At 36.5% G+C, this 17,387-nt stretch overlaps 1 protein-coding gene across 1 annotated transcript; it reads left to right on the top strand.

Annotated features, from left to right (window-relative positions):
• The first annotated feature begins 4,379 nt into the window (after positions 1-4,379).
• Positions 4,380-15,716, top strand: LOC144452012 (carboxypeptidase A2-like). Its single transcript, XM_078142999.1, has 10 exons — positions 4,380-4,711; positions 7,225-7,300; positions 8,918-9,151; positions 10,158-10,259; positions 10,885-10,989; positions 11,765-11,875; positions 12,332-12,422; positions 13,760-13,968; positions 14,190-14,274; positions 15,160-15,716. Exons 1-10 carry the CDS (start codon positions 4,599-4,601, stop codon positions 15,345-15,347), a joined length of 1,314 nt encoding a protein of 437 aa, XP_077999125.1. The 5' UTR covers positions 4,380-4,598; the 3' UTR covers positions 15,348-15,716.
• The last annotated feature ends 1,671 nt before the right edge of the window (positions 15,717-17,387 follow it).

Here is a 17,387-nt window from a genome sequence, read left to right as displayed (position 1 = left end):
AAATGACACCGAATCAGGCAAATTATTGCAGAATCCTGCCCTGGTGGTTTGCGGGTGGTGGTGGTGGTGTGGCTGTGGCTGGGGGTGCAGCAGTGCAGTGGGGTTGTATTGTTATAGTTTGTTTCTGTAAACTTACGTCACGCAACACTATACGTGTGAATAAACAACTTTAATGAACTTTAACATTAAATCATATTAGAATGCCTATATCCTTAGTTAACACGTCTCCCCAATACATGATATATTACTCACAAAATACTGTATATTAAATGTGTGTATAGTCTTTAGCACCAAGCAAGAATATGAAGTAACATGTGACCTGCTGGGGTCACATGAGTACGCCCTTTGTGTTGCGTGACTACAGTTTCTGTAAACTTACGTCACTCAACACTATACGTGTGAATAAACAACTTTAATGAACTTATACATTAAATAATATTACAATGCCTAAGTGGAGAGTTTCATTCTGTTCTAGTTGTCCAATTGTCTCATGAGGTCAACATTTGGTCCGTGTAGTCGTTGGGTGTTTTACTATGTACATAGTGATCCAAGAAAACTGATCTGGTTTTCCTACGTCCTATTTTCATAACAATCTCTGGATCAAAGTTGGCTTCAATGGCTGCTGTAGCCGCAGTAGGTCTACAGTCTTTTGCAGTATATTTGCCTCCCAAACCTGCTAGCATCATCTAGAATCCTAGCAATTGTAGGAGCTTCAACTGCCTTATAAGGAGCATTTAAGCTTAGAAACACAGCATTATCCCTAGGTCTTACACTAGCTGTGCGAGCCATAGAGTGTAGTCTATTGGAAATCGCACTGGAGAACTGATTTTGGCTGGCGGACTTTAAGATCAATTTGATGATATATACCACATTTAGCTGCACGAATACATTTACCCGCATCTGATTCGATACTGTTCAGGGTGTATGATATTCCGAGTAAGTCATCTACGAACAAGAGTTTTAAAAAACTACGTTCAAGTTGAAGCTAGTGCAGCTTGAAGTTAGCGTAACCATATTAAAGTACAACTAACATCGTATTATCATGGAGCACACATAGTGACAGTAGTAATGGATATGTAAGCTTACAGACCTTCTTCTCAACTATAAACGAAAAGACACCTTCAGAATATTGGCTGAATAAAATAAATCTTCAACATGTTGTCTTAAACGATATAGATACCCAGTTCCAATATATACTGCATAAATAAAGTTGTACATATTTTTGGTTATGAAGCTATTTTTTCTAGGCGTGACATATCTCTCGGATCATACCTCGGTTTAGTTTTGCTACGAGTCGACGACTTTTTCATGAAGATGTTACTAATCTGTTCCTAGAGTGCTTGTGTGTTATAGCATTTACTTACAGTTCAGGGTGAGGTTTTTTTTTTTGTTTCTCATCTCCAATGGAAAAGTCAGGTGGGGCGGGCGGGCGAAATAAAAAAAAAAGGGGGGCAAGAAAAAAAAATCTGTATTTTTTCAGTTCTACTCTGTCCTTTCTGTCCTGTCAGTCTCTCTACAACTCCTATTCTCTTCTCTTTATTGAATTCCTTGTTACAAGTCTCTTTCCTTCATTTTAGCAAGGTTGACAAGTCCGTAGAACAACTTTGTAAGAAGATGATTGAATACTTATCATCCTGATGGATGTATATCTGTAGCCATGAACTATTGTACGATTTTATCAGGAGTACTAATACATTCGTCCTATTAATCAAAGTGGCATTGACATCGCTAACAATTTTTTCAAGTTATCCAATTTGAACTTCAGTGTGTAACTTTTTGAAACACTTACGTGATTGTCATCAGTGTGTGAGATGAATTTTCATTTATATAAATCATTACTTCTATGAAACATTTTTCTTCAGTGTGAACTTGTCAAAATAATCCACCAGATAACATGTAAACATTTCTAGAACTCAAAACTCCTTTAAAAGTAATTAAAAGTAATAATGTAAACATCGGAATTATGCATGTCATGGGTCATGAAACGCTAAGGAGTCGATCATTTCCCCGATGATACAACTGATTTAAAGCTAAAAACTGGTCAAGAAATTAGGAATGCAGTATGACTTTTACCAATTTTAAGCATAATTTTGAAAATGATGGAAATATTCTTAGCTATTATTACATTGCAGCTAAATGTACTGCGCGACAGTATTAATTTTGAGCCCTGTCCCTCATCAAACCTCAACGGCTTCAGCCATGATGAAAGACACATGCTGCTCTGATGTAACAAAGGGGGGGGGGGGCAGTGTTCTGCCAAGGTTTCCAACAAGTGGGGACAAAGGCCCCTTGGTTGCAAAAGTGGTGTCATTTGACAGGGAGTGGGGTCAATTATTATTGTCTATGAAATATTCATATAGATTATCTCAGACCACTATAGAGATACTGTGGTCTGAGATATTCCATTACGTATAGACCATTACCTAACTACATAAAAAAATTCCATTCATAATAACAGTTCCCAGTAAGCTATTTTTGAAAATTGTGTACTACACATTACAAGAAGGCAATTAAGATTATGTAATTTTAAGTCATTTCTACAGAGTATATTATATATTGTTTAGAAAGATTGGACAGCCAGGTAGTCACAATTTTTAATCTGAATATCAATGAAGCAGTGCTCAAATTCATAATTCCCTTTTTTCAGACAAGGACAAAGAACAACTTCAAAATAAGTCACAGTGAACATATGATTGAATAAAAACTTTGAGAAATCCTAAACTTGTAACCACTTGTTTCATTTTTAAAATTGTAGTACACTGCCGTGTTTATCATTCCCTCTTCAAATTCATGACATTTTGAAGAAAAAAATCCCTTTAAAAAGTACCAAATGTGAACGAAAAACTTACAAATAATAGTCAAACAAACTTTAAAATAATTTATTTTTTATTAATTAACCGTTACTGGCTGTGTATCATGATTTGATCCTGCATGCTATATCAAATGACAGCATAGTTACATACCGTAAACTTAACTTGATACGGAAAGCTGACATTAATAGGTGTCCTTGAAACTCAGAACTTGAATCTTTAACTAAAACTATCAACAACGTCAAAATTGGGATGCTCTGTAAATACCACATTAATTTTTTCTGATTTGCACAAGTTCGTTCTTCATGTCTGACCGGGCGCACATGAATCGGCCGTCTATGGTGGCCAGCCATGCCAGTGATTACGCATTGATTCAGTGCCCAACATTCACATGTGTCACTGTCAACATCATGCAACAAGATCCCCTAACACAGCTTTTTCGGAATCAAAATACACATGCACTCATTTAATTTAACCCATCAACAAATGAAAATCACAACCTGTCCCATAAATTTGGTTTACTCAGGCTTCTGAGCTGTGGCAGATAGATGTTCCGCGTTCCGGTAGCAAGTTCAGTGTTTCGCACACGTCAGTGAGTAGGTCAGAGGTCACGACAGTGACGGTAGACAAAACACGTGACGAGAGACGTCCATTTCGACGTCTCCTCTACTCCCTCTAATGTTTCAATTTGTAGATAAAGTTTATCAAAGTTGATCTTTTTGTGGCATTTTTATGTTAACAATAGAACTGCGCGTTGTCACTGTATCTTATATGATGTCAACAAAAAGTTTCCCTTACACAGTCACGTCAGTATACTTCTTCTGGGATTGACGTCGAGTCAGAGCCTGGCCTGGTCCGACCGTGGACTTAGATAATTTTGATGTCTGCCGTAAAATGAATGTGCCAAAGCGACACAAGGTGGGAAAATTATTGCGTCATTTGTAATTTTAGGGGGCCAATGTCGCAAGGTCGTGGCCTCGGCAGAACTGGTCTAAGTAAAGACGCCATGGGGAACCTTACAATTTTGCTGTGCTCAGGGGTCGGTCGGAAATAAAAAAACTTTTTTTTTTCTGATGTCGGAGCTGCAAATTAGGGTAGGTCGGGAGATGAGAAACAGAAAAATAAAAAGGGCCGCCCTCATGGAAGCAGGAGTACAGGTAATCAGCACATGATAAACGACAGGGCGCCCTCAATACAGTCCACGATTGGCTTGGGTGATTCTTTCGTCTACATCCACCTATCTTACAATTCAATTGAAATAAATCAAATACAGTACATTTTAGTTGACTTGAAAGATAGGCGCCCAATTCCAAATCATGGTCAGGAAGAAATGGTGGTAACACCAGTGTACATAGTTGTCTGGGATCTTAGACTGTCGTTTTGTGGAAAACATAAAGATGTGTATATAGGTTTTTCAAGAAACAGGACAATAAAGTGTAGGCCAGGAAACATGTACACCATATCAATGTTCCATTAAACAGTCCCTCGCCGGTGAAAGTGTTCGTTCGACTTGTCATTTCACTACTCAGGCCTAGCTAAACGCCATCTGATATACGTTGGGCAGTGACATGTAAGTGTATTGACTGTTTCGAACGGGGGTTTGTTTAACTTGTCAAGTTTGATTTACAGTATTTTGAGTGCAGATACGTACAGCCCATGCATGTCGGACTCTGACAAGAAGGCTAGAGTTGTCAAAGGCTGTTGCTAATAGGAGAGCCAGAACCGTTGAACGCATTGGTGGACGAAAGAGACACGCAACAAAGTAAAAATCGACTGTCGTTAGTTCCCATGGTGTCAATTAGCAAAATGTTTCTATCAGCAGCGCATTGGAGTTTCTTCGTTGGACTGTATTTTAGCGTTTGTGTATATTATGCACACGGCGAGAAAACGCGCTTTGACGGGTAAGTCGCTGTACATACACTGTGCAACCATCATTCTCGCAAACCAGAGTTATTATTTCTACAATTACATTACTTGTTAAGAACGTTAACGTTGCCGTAAAACAGGCCGTGGTTTGCGACGATGTGCAACCATTTGTACAAAGAATATCAATTTACCATGGCATGACATTTACGCGTTATCGTGTCATACGTATATACATGAAGATTTTAGGTTTCCATGCAGTCGATTTTGATAGTTGATTTTGTTCCTCACTGGCGAAATTGAAGGTTTGGTTGCCTACATAACCAAGCCGTAATTCCAAATACATTTTTCATATGCAACCTGGAGTCCATGTACCCATGTTGGCATGGTTGTATGGCAGACAAAAGGACTTCACGTATGATAGGGTTGGTCTCAGGCTATTTTCTACAGAAAAAATATTTCACAAGAAACTAATGATATGAGCAGCGAAAAACATGGAAACATTTCATGAACTACACATATATGTAACATTGCTTTGTCATTGTAAATAATTATATAGTGCATAAACTGTAGTTTTCAGTCGGTGTCTTTTCAATGTGAGGTTTGAAATATGAGTTCACATGACCTTGTTCCAGCGCAGCTGTTGATGATTATGACAGTAAGTATACATTGCTATAACTTTGTATATATCGAATAGTAGGCAAGAGCTTACGTTCTGTGTGACCTAACGGTGAAAGAAATACCCCTCACTGTATACACATGGTTAAACGATAACCTATACAACTGTTGAAATCAGACGTGGACGAACGGAACCTGTCATAAACAGGTTAATTACACTTGGCACAGAATGTTGGAAGTACATAGACTCGTATTCCGTTCCATTCCATTCCTTTACATAATAGTTCACATTCACAAACAAATTTCCAGTCGTCCCCCCCTGGCATTTCACCATAAAAACTGTTCTTATCAAAACATGGTGTGTAATACAGGTTCCGTTTGTCCACGGTCTGATGTCAGCAGTTGTAAATACGGTGCTATAAACACATTTACGAGATGTTTGTTATTGTCGAGTATAAATAATTTCAAACATAACACGCCTTGGTGCATGTTTATCACATATCATCGAGGACAACTTACTTAAAATACTTTAGGGGGTTGGTGAACTGCTGTAAGTAGGCCACATCCCAACCCAGCAGGTATGTTGGTAGGTAGAGGCGTGTACATAATATATATATTACCTACTTACCGATATTTTGGGCTGAATACGAACATATTGTACTATCGATCTATTGCCATTTTTTCAGTTAAGATGTTGTAAAATGTTTGATCAAGCAACCCCGCTAATATAAGACACATCCGGGTTTCACTTCATTTATACAATTTCTAGTTTCAAGGTTTGTTTTTTTATAGCTATCATGCAGTCCCTCTCTCATAACTGTTATAACTAAGTGAATGATGTGGTTTTAGAAATCGTAGAAGTGGAATATTCTAACCGACTATCTACACAACGTACGCGTGTCTATACACATGTACATAACCAGTTATAGTTTTACCTTCGACATTACAACTATTATGGGTCTTTATATCAAACTGTTTGTTAATCTATTTGTCGTGGTGTTATATGTAAGGTACGTTAAAGAGACGATTAAAGAAACTTTTTAGAATTTCAGATTAAAGAGACGGTAGTTGTAGCTGTTGACTGAACAAAAAAAATTCCAACTGGGCAGTCTGCCAAGTTAATGACACAGGGACAAATAAAATCTTTGACTTGAAGTCCGTACTAGGAGTTGTAAAATCACTGCATAATTGGATGGTTTCACAGGTGAAACGGGTGTATAATACCAAAACTAGTGACGAAAAGACAAACACTTTAACAACAACAACAACAACAACAACAACAACAACAACAACAACAACAACAACAACAACAACAACAACAACAACAACAACAGTCAGTGACTTATAATTTTGATCTAGAAGGGTTATATTATATAAAAGATCCTTGATTAGATTGGGGCAAGGTACGTCAGAATGAAAGTAAAGCTGTAACGGTATGTAGGCAATATAAATGCCTGAAGTGTTGAGTAGATCTAGTCTACACATTATTTCATGATGACCTTCCTTGTTTTTGTGCCACACAAATTGATTTCACGTTAATGTGTATTGTTGGCTAACCCGATCGAAAATTTATTATACTCTCGTTACAGCTAGTGCAGCTTTAAATCATCATTTCAGCTTCTAGTAGCCCGTTAGCCTGTAAGATACAGACAATCGTGTTACGCTATCAGCAGCCAGCACTAGTACTCATCCTGATAGGGCTGAACACCACGCCCGTATATCGTACAGTGTAGTAGCCCGTGGGACCTGTTATGGACTTACTACGTCACATGGTTTGGATAGACAGTAAAACTACAAGTCTAGGATGGCTGTGTCATGGACTTCAAGGCAAACTAAAGGGTTTCGCAAAGTAAACACGTGACACGTCCTCATAAATCACAATACATGTCAACAACTATTTTCTACTTATGTACAATTTATACCACTCTTACAGTTACCAGGTAATACGGATCAAAGTTCAATCCGAAAAGGATCAAGAGGTCATCAAACAACTGCATGAATCTGGAGAGGTGGGATATTGTGAAAGTCAATGACTTTGACATTGACATTCTATAATTATAAAAAAAATAATCCAGTGTGTTGTCATTTAAATGTTTATACAGTCGTAGAAAAATAATGACCAGATTTAAACTGAATGCCTCCCGTAAGGGAATCACTAATTATGCAAATAACTCATTAAACTAAAAAAACCTATGGTAACAGGCTTTATTTTTGGACAAGCGTGCTTTCTTAGGTTAATGTATGTGCCAAATACGGAATTTGAAGAGTGCATGATACTGCTTAATTACTGAATATCGTTCATTATTCAAAATACTCATTAAAGGTAAAAGTATGAACAAACTTCATAGGACAGGTGCGTATTATTATGGTTGATATATGTACCATATTATACGAAATTTGAAGCTTGCATTTTTAAGATACAACCTAGTTACCTAAAATCATCAATTATGCAAATTTTTCATTAAAACTGACTGCAAGCTATAGCAAATATTTTATAGGACATATCCGCTTTGTTATGGTCAACGTAAGTACTAAATTACATTAAATTCAAGTATGCAATCTTAAGATATAGCCTAATTACCGAAAATAATTAATTATGCAAATTATTCATTAACACTGTAAGGTACATCAACTAACTTTATAGGACATACACAATTTGTTATGGTTAATGTATGTACTGAATTGTATTGAAATTGAAGTATGCAGTCGTAAGATATAGCCAAATTACCAAGAATAATTTATTATGCAAATTATTCATTAACACTGAAAGGTACATCAACAAGCTTTACAGGACATATGTGATTGTTATGGTTAACGTGTGTACTGAATTATATTGAAATTGAAGTATGTGTTCTTATGATATAGCCTAATTACCGAAAATTATCAATTATGCAAATTATTCATTAACACTGTCAGGTACATCAACAAACGTGGTAGGACATGCGTATTTTCTTATGGTTAATGTATGTACTAAATTATGTTCAATATGAAGAATGCATTCCTAAGATATAGCCTAATTACCAAAAATAATTAATTATGCAAATTATTCATTAACGCTGTAAGGTCCATCAACAAATTTTATAGGACAAATGTATGTTGTTATGTTTAACGAATACACTAAATTATATTGAAATTGAAGTATGCAGTCTTAAGATATTGCTTAATTAATTGATTTCATTAATATGCAAATTTCTCTAATTAAACATTAACAGATCTGGCTCAAAACCTAATCAGGTCTAGCCATTACCCTAAAGATTATATATTCCAAATTTCATTACAATTGAGCCAGCCGATTTTTAGAAAATGATGACACAGACACACATACACAGACAGACAGACAGACAGACACACACACACACAGACAGGCATTCCCCTTTTAATACCTCCCGTACCCTTACGGGAGGTAAAAATGATTACTCGATCACAATTCAAAAACGTGGAATTTTAAATTTTAAGGAACTCTATTATTTCAAAGAATGGCGTCGTTAGTATAGTGATTTTACAAACGAACTATCTAAGCTGTTAAATTGTATATTCAAATACACATTCAAACGTACCTAACGACATGTACATTACTGTTTACCCTCTACGGCAGTAATGACAAATTCTTTTGTTTTTATGTATAGTTTGATTTCTGGGACTATCCACGAGATGTGATGGTATCACCAAACCAAGTTAAAGAAGTACAAGCCAAACTTGAAGAAAATGGCGTTGAACATGAATTCTGGATTGGCAACGTTCAGGAGTTGATAGAAAACCAGTTTCGGAAAGGAGAAGCCGAACAGGAACGAGTTCGACGAGATACCACTGGGCCGAACGTCCATGATTTTGATTATTCAGTTTATCATAGATACTCTGAGGTATTTATATATTTATATATTTATAAAAACACGGTTGTGTTTTTGAAAACAAATGCAATGCAGTTAAAATATCACAACCCCTTAAAGCCCAGTAGAGGTACAATGCGCGTTTCGTCGCGGTCATTCGTACGGTATAGATTTTAACCCAATTTTATTCCAATGTTACGTGACCAACTTACATTTTTTTAACGTTTTGAAAAAAATGAATACATAGAGGAAAGTCATAGTTTTAAAAATATGTTGGTTTACTGGGTATTAAATGTCAAATACTCAAATGATCATGAAATACTATATTCTGTAATAATATTGTAATTTAGGGTGGTCTAAATACCTTAATGTTCCGACCGTCACGTTGATCTTCGGCATATTTTCATAATATTCACTTGAAGGAAAACTGTCTTTCGTTAATCATTAAAATTTCTGCTCAGGGAACAAAATGTTTCTTTGTTAACGTTCCGAGCTAGTTTAAGATTTTCGTAGCCTGGGACACCGATATATGAAACCTGAATCTAGAGCTCAGGGGGGCATTAGGAGGGTTGAAAGGATCGGAGTACATTCTCTGATGAGCAAGTTAGATAATAAACAAACAAACAAACAAACAAACAAACAAACAAACAAACAAACAAACAAACAAACAAACAAACAAACAAAACAAACAAACAAACAAACAATTACCAAATCAACCAGTCAACCAACCAAAAAACCAACCGACCAACCAACCAACCAACCAACAGACAAACAGACAATCAATCAAACAAACAAACAAACAAACAAACAAACAAACAAACAATTAACAAATCAACCAGTCAACCAACCAACAAACAAACCAACCAACCAACCAACCAACCAACCAACAGACAGACAAACAGACAATCAATCAATCAATCAATCAATCAAACAATCAAACAAACAAACAAACCAACCAAAATAACGAACATGGGCCTCTGAGTGTTAGTCACGTTCGAAAAGTCATTGTCAGCTCATTTTCCCTTTTTATTTATTTCAGCTCGACCAATGGGTCAAAAATACTGTAGCGAGATTTCCAGGTATTGCCGAAGAGTTCATACTCGGAAAATCATACGAGAAAAGAGTTATACGAGGAATCAAGGTAGGCCTTTACAGAGATTCTCTGTACAGTTTGAATACCTACTAATTAAGTCTCTTTTTCAGGAGATATATATAATTAAAAACATGGAAACTTTTCGTTTTCTATCTGAACAAATGTGAAACAACGTAGACGAAGTCCATCTTTGTAAATCTATTACTAAAAAAAGTGATCACTACATCATAGTCAGTACTATGTACTATGTAACTGTACGTCGCTACTTACCAATATATTGAAACATCACCATGCATACATAAATATAATAATTTAAATGGTTTGTTCATTATAATTAAAATAAATACACATTTCCCACTCACCCTGCCACTTAAAGGCAAACCTAAGTCATTCTCCTGTTTTGAAAAACTAACGAAGAGATTTTATATTAACTTACAACCAAACTAGAGAGACTATACAGTTTTAATTAGATGGTACGATTTTTTTTTATGTCTCACACATGCAAACATTTTTGTTACAATTTACAAAAAACAAAATACAGACACTGAGAGCACAACAGATAAAAATGATACACTTTACCTCACTGTGAACTAAAATCGACAGCACTGTCGGATTAGACAAGGAAGATACAAACACAATGCAACTGTGAAGCAACCTTTTTCTTCGTTGTCAGATCGGGAAACCGTCGAGTGAAAGCAAAGAAGCGATGTGGATACACAGCGGCATTCATTCCAGGGAATGGATTTCACCGGCCACCAATATTTGGATGACGAATCAGGTGAGTACCATACGTAACTTTCTGTGTGAAAAAATGGTCTTTTCAATCATCCAAACCGATGATTTGATTATGGAATATTAACAAACAAACAAACAAACAAACAAACAAACAAACAAACAAACATAATACATACATACAGACAGACAGACAGACAGACAGACAGACAGACAGACAGACAGACAGACAGACAGACAAACAAACAAACAAACAACAATCACTAAAATTGATAGGGCTTGCAACACTCTGATAAGGTTATGCTCGGTTAGGTTCCATTTGTACATGTTCTACAATTTTGTCTTGCGATTCGAGCAATGCTTTGCTTTCAGATCCTTCACTACGATGCGCTCTTTCCCGGTCCTGCTTTGTTCAAATTTGATATGTCTTTTGGGTACCATGTCTTTTATATAACAATCTTTGTAGAACAAATCATGATATTGATAGATACAGCAACATGAATAGCAATCATTTCCATATATTGTGTCGAAAGCTAATCAAGATAATGCACGCTCAATGTTCACACACACACACACACACACACACACACACACACACACACACACACACACACACTTATATGTCTTTATTCAGCCTGAATGTACTCGTGACCGTAGGTTTTTGTCACTGCTTGTCTATTGACTCTTGACAAGGCCCCTTTTTAGCTAGGTCGCTCGTGTTTACCTTGGCTGAACAAAAAGAAAACTATTGGGAATAAGATCTTGAATTGTTCATTGTTTGCTTTAATATTCTGTGTCTGTACCATTCTGTATTGTATTAGTTCTTGGAGGACTATGGGAAGAATGATAATGTAACAAGAATACTGGATAAATACGACATGTATATTCTACCTACATTAAACCCAGATGGCTATGACTACACCTGGGATGTCGTAAGTTATATAGCTACCATTGCTGTTATTCTTGCCATGAACAACACAAATGTAAAACGCATGCGCAGAATCTGATTTACAACCCATTCCAGAAAAACTTGTTGGAATAACTTGCGTTCTACATTTTTTTGGCTGAAAGACGTGACTGATGAACCTGTTGGTAATGCACCATGTGCAACAAGCAGATGATCAGCATCAAGAGTCTCGCTGCTGATTCGAACGTCAAATAAGAAATATTTTGGGAAATGAATCAAAATAGATTTAACCGACTCGGAGTTATCCTAGGCTGAGAAGATACATCCGTTGTTTCTGCTCATACAATCACTCGAGAGATTATTAACAGTTACAGAAATGGCGCTGAAGACAGATCTTTTCGTGTAGATCTAAATAACTTACAATGTTTCAACTTAGAAATGTTTAACCGTTGTTTTACTGTCAACTATTCATGCATTCTAGAATCGGTTATGGAGAAAAACTAGGTCTAAAAATATGAATTCAGAATGTGTGGGAACTGATCCAAACAGAAACTGGAGGGTTGGATTTGGAGGTGAGTACTGTTAGTGTAGTGATACTTCTATCAGAAATCTAACAATTACGGTAGCCGACAAGGGACAGAGAAATGGGCTCTCTCAATTCAAAATGAGGGATTCCAATCAAAAGGGGACATGATCCAACAAAATAGTTGCTCCCATCAAAGAGGAGACATGCACTCACCTAAGAGTCGCTCCCATCAAAAAAGAGATGTGCTCCAATCAAAGAGTAGCTACCATCAAAACTTAGAGACTTGCTCATAACAAAAAGTGATTCAATATGCAAAAGAGATGATATGTTGTGCTCAACAGCACCTCGCAAAACACAGTGCCAGAGTATGCAGAGATGGTTTTCGATGGAACCACTTTTTCTTCGAGCATGCCACCTTTTTGGGAGTACACAACTTTTCATAGGTAGTTGGGTGACACTGATGGGAGCATTGTCTCATCTTTGATGGGAGCGACTCTTTGGTGAAAACACGTCTCTTTTTGATGGGAGCGACTCTTTGGTGAAAACACGTCTCTTTTTGATGGGAGCGCCGGATTCTTTGGTTGGAGCACGTCTCTTTTTCGATGGTAACGACTCTTTGGTGAGAGTACATCTTCTCTTTGATTGGGAACCCCACGTTTTGATTGCGATCTTCTCAATTTTACTTTGATACAGCACGCCCTTTGTCGCCGCCGTCGTTCAGACTACCACGTCAGACCACCAACCTGGCATCAGTGGCCTACGCGTTTCCGAACTTATTTCGGGTGAAATATTACTTTTTGTATGCACTGGACCAATCCCAAATCGAATTAAAAATATATGAACGACTGACTTTTGTGCTATACTGACCACTTCAACAACTGTTTCCACAAAAATGTGTTTTTTAATATAAATATTCACACATTTATATAGTCTGGCTTAGTATAGCTAAAATGATGTAGGCTTGGTGTTTCACTCATGGGACATTACGTTTTTGACACAAAGTAAAGCTAGACATATTTTAACTCTAGACTATCAATAACAGAGACACAATAAACACTGCAAAATCATATTGATCAATCATATTGAACGTTGATAAGCATTGCTATTCTTTCACGTTTCAGTAAAAACAGGCTTCTAATGAAAACATTACACATGAACTTGATGGTTTCAATGGATGTAATTGTTTATTTTCTAACTGATTATACCACATTTCAACTTGACTACTTCTACATTCCCACTATGCACGGCACCTATGTAATTGTTACTTTTTCATTAGAAGTTGTCAGAGGGTTGTATCATTTTAAATTAGCTGTTATGTCCATGTCAGTCATATATCTAGCCTCATCAGACCACGACTTTATAATCACGCTGCTCTTTTTTTAGGGCCAGGTACAAGTACAAATCCTTGTTCTCTCATTTATCACGGGCCCTACCTGCATTCTGAAAGCGAGGTGAAGATCGCCACCGACTTCATCCTAGAGAAATCTAAAACACAAAAGTTCGTCTTCTTCATGGACATCCATAGTTATTCTCAGTATTACTTGAATCCACACGGATACAAGTATGAACATCCGATAGATTACGACGATCACGTGAGTACTAATTATATTACGCATAAGATGTTGAGAAGACATATTTCATATGATACAGACCACGTACAAGTCATAATAATTCAGCCAAAACTGAAAAAAACTGAAAAAAATCCGGGCCAATATTGTGTACTCTATAATAATCCATATACATTTTATTTTACAAGGGGTAAGGGTATACAATTCCTGTTTTTGTCTTACACAACTGTATTTCTTGTCGCTAGATGGCGCTTGGTAATGCGTTTGCCGCTGCAACAGAAGCTGTCAATGGTACGGAGTATATTGTAGGGACGCCACCAGATATTTTGTGTAAGTTAGGCTGGGGTCAGAATTTATATCAGGGGGCGGGCATGGAAAAAAAGTGAGCGTTCAAGGGGGGGGGGGCATGAAAATTGCGAAGATCAGAAAGTGGTGACCCGAGTACCGATCGAGTAAATAAAAAAATTCTGCTTCGTCGCAATAACTGCATGCTAAAACCCATATTCAGTGACGAGTTGTGTGACAGCCATGTGAATGTATGTGTGTATGCCTTCCTTTGTCTATCTATCTATCTATCTATCTATCTATCTATCTATCTATCTATCTATCTATCTATCTATCTAACTATCTAACTATCTATCTGTCTGTCTGTCTGTCTGTCTCTCCCCCCCTCTCTCTCACACACACATACACACACACACACACACTCCCCCCCTCTCTCTCTCTCTCTCTCTCTCTCTCTCTCTCTCTCTCTCTCTCTCTCTCTCTCTCTCTCTCTCTCTCTCTCTCTCTCTCTCTCTCTCTGTGTGTGGAGACTTCTTTGAACATTGAAACCTCATCAGGAGCAGTCGTTTACCTTGTACTTTGCAAATCTGTACACTTCATTTACCTACCATACATTTAATTATGAGACTGTCAATACCCAAGCGATTGTGTATGTCTGTCAGAATATCTCTATATAAGTTAAGGTGTAGGTAATATAGCCATACAGTTGTATAATAATGTATTGAGAGTAAAATTTCTGCGTAGAAAGTTTTGACCAAACTAATTTCTCTCCCCCCCGCCATTAGCAATTCTGACCTCAGCCTTAATATGTTGACATGTCCTCTTTTTTCACATCATTTTACATTCTGAATTAGATTGAGGCTATGTATGACAGATTTAGGCAGTGACACCTACTTACCTACCTAGCTACTCACCTTCTTCATATTTCAGACATAGCCTCAGGAATTGGATTGGACTGGGGCTACGAAGGAGCCGGGATTAAGTATTCTGGGTCGCTGGAACTGAGAGACCAAGGTCACTACGGATTCCTCCTACCTGAAGATCAGATTCTTCCAACAGCTAAAGAAACATACGTTGGAATGATAGCCGTATACGAGTTCATTATGGCTAACCCTTAGAATACATGCTTTCATTGTAAGGGTTGACTCACTCACCATATTTAGAAACATTCATTGTACGTATACCGAGTCTATCCTTCAAATACTCAAGTTAAATACACAGGTAAAATCTCTACATCTAGAGGAGACAAAATAGATAGGTTGTCCAACTCACATTTGACTCATTTATACTCCCATACTCTCATTTCTGTGCATAGTTAACGTCCTGCTCGGCATCTATACAATTACTCGCACGTCATGTTGTGTACGTTATGGCGGACTAAAAGGCCAACTGTAAACATTATGACAAGGAACATTTTGTCAGACATGACATCGAACTAATTTGGAATAAAGGATAACAATATAACCGTTTTTTGTCACATTGGTATATTTCTGCATTGAAAGACTACTGCGTAGACGAACAATATATGACAATATGCGATGCAATATCAGTCATATGTGACTATTTATCATCCAGCTTATCTGAGAGACTTATCGCTGAGTTTCACTTCTAGCGATGTTGATGATGGAGGATCGCTAGATTTAAAAGCCAACAAGTCCGTGGGCTACATCAGTCGTGCTTTATCTTAAGAATGTAGACTGCAATTTGCGCATGATTTGGTACTGACAGTTATTCATAAGATGACAAAGCACACATTTGATATAGTTTGCTGATGTACTTTAAATGTTAATGATTCCTTAGTATAATTAAATGGTTTTCAGTAACTAGGAAATATCTTTAGTCCGAAAACTTTAAATTTCATGAGTTTAACTTACTTCATTTATTAATTAAGGAGTATGATATAGTATCATACATGATAGATATAACTACGAATTATTTTGCATTCCAACAATTTTAATGTGTGAAGAGGCAAAAATCTAGAACTTTGCCAAACTGTAAGAAATCTGTCGTTTATATACTTAAGATTTTGGTTAATTACAGAAAATCAATAATCATGCAAATTAAACATTATGACTAAAAGTTGCATATGTGCATTGTTGTAATTGATGTATATACCAAAGTATATTGAATTTGAAGAATAAATTCTTAAGGTAAAGCCTTATTACTGAAAATCATCAATTGTGCAAATGACTCATTAAAACTGATATCAACATCAACAAGCTTTTTCAGAACATTTCCGATTTATGTTTGACGTATGTACCAAAGTATATTGAATTTGAAGTGAGCATTTTGAAGATAGCGCCTAATTACAGAACATCATTAATTATAAAAAAAAAAGATTCATTAAAACTAAAAGCTACATCAACAGGCTTTTTAAAACATGTGCGCGTTAATATGGTTGATTTATGTTGAATTTGAAAGAGGAATTCTTAAGAATAGCCTAATTATTGAAATCAGTACATATGCAAATAAGCCATTACAAGTAGAAGCTACATAATTAATTAAATATTATTGGACACATGCACTTTGTTATCACCAAAGCATGAACCAAATTATATTGAGTCTGAAGCTTGCATTCTTAATATATAGCGTAATTACAGAGGATCATTAATTATGCAAACAATTATCAAAATAAAAACAGAGACACCTAGAGTATCATATACAAGATACATTTTGACTTGGGATCTTTGGCAGTTACGTTTATTTGTTTCGCAGTAAAATAAATGTGTGTAGACTATCAGTGTCTGTATTCTGTTTATGAATACTTGCCAAATTAAACGTATATTTACGTGTTGAATAATCTACTCGAAATTATGACAGGTGTGTGCAGCACTAAGATGAAATGTAGAATTCACACGGTTTAGCATATGGTAAACGTTACTCCAATGCATGCTACATTTCCGGCCCGGGTGTGTTATTTGTGTATATACCTACATTACAACGTAGTGCCACGATTTTTTAAACCATCAGTTATTTCATTTCCTTGGAGAATGTAAATGTATTAGCCGCTAAACACATTGTCGAATTTACAGTGCGAACATGTAAACGATACACGTTGACAAAGGAAAAGAGTAGTTCATTAATATTTTCTGTACACAGAATATATATTCATACTGCTGCACTCATTTGGCCGAGTGCAACTATTTCTCTATGTGTTC

This window comes from Glandiceps talaboti, chromosome 2 (assembly GCF_964340395.1).
Source record: "Glandiceps talaboti chromosome 2, keGlaTala1.1, whole genome shotgun sequence".
Classification (NCBI taxonomy): Eukaryota; Metazoa; Hemichordata; class Enteropneusta; family Spengelidae; genus Glandiceps; species Glandiceps talaboti.
The sequence above is the reverse complement of the archived record's forward strand: the minus strand, read 5'-3'. Positions and strand labels throughout refer to the sequence as shown.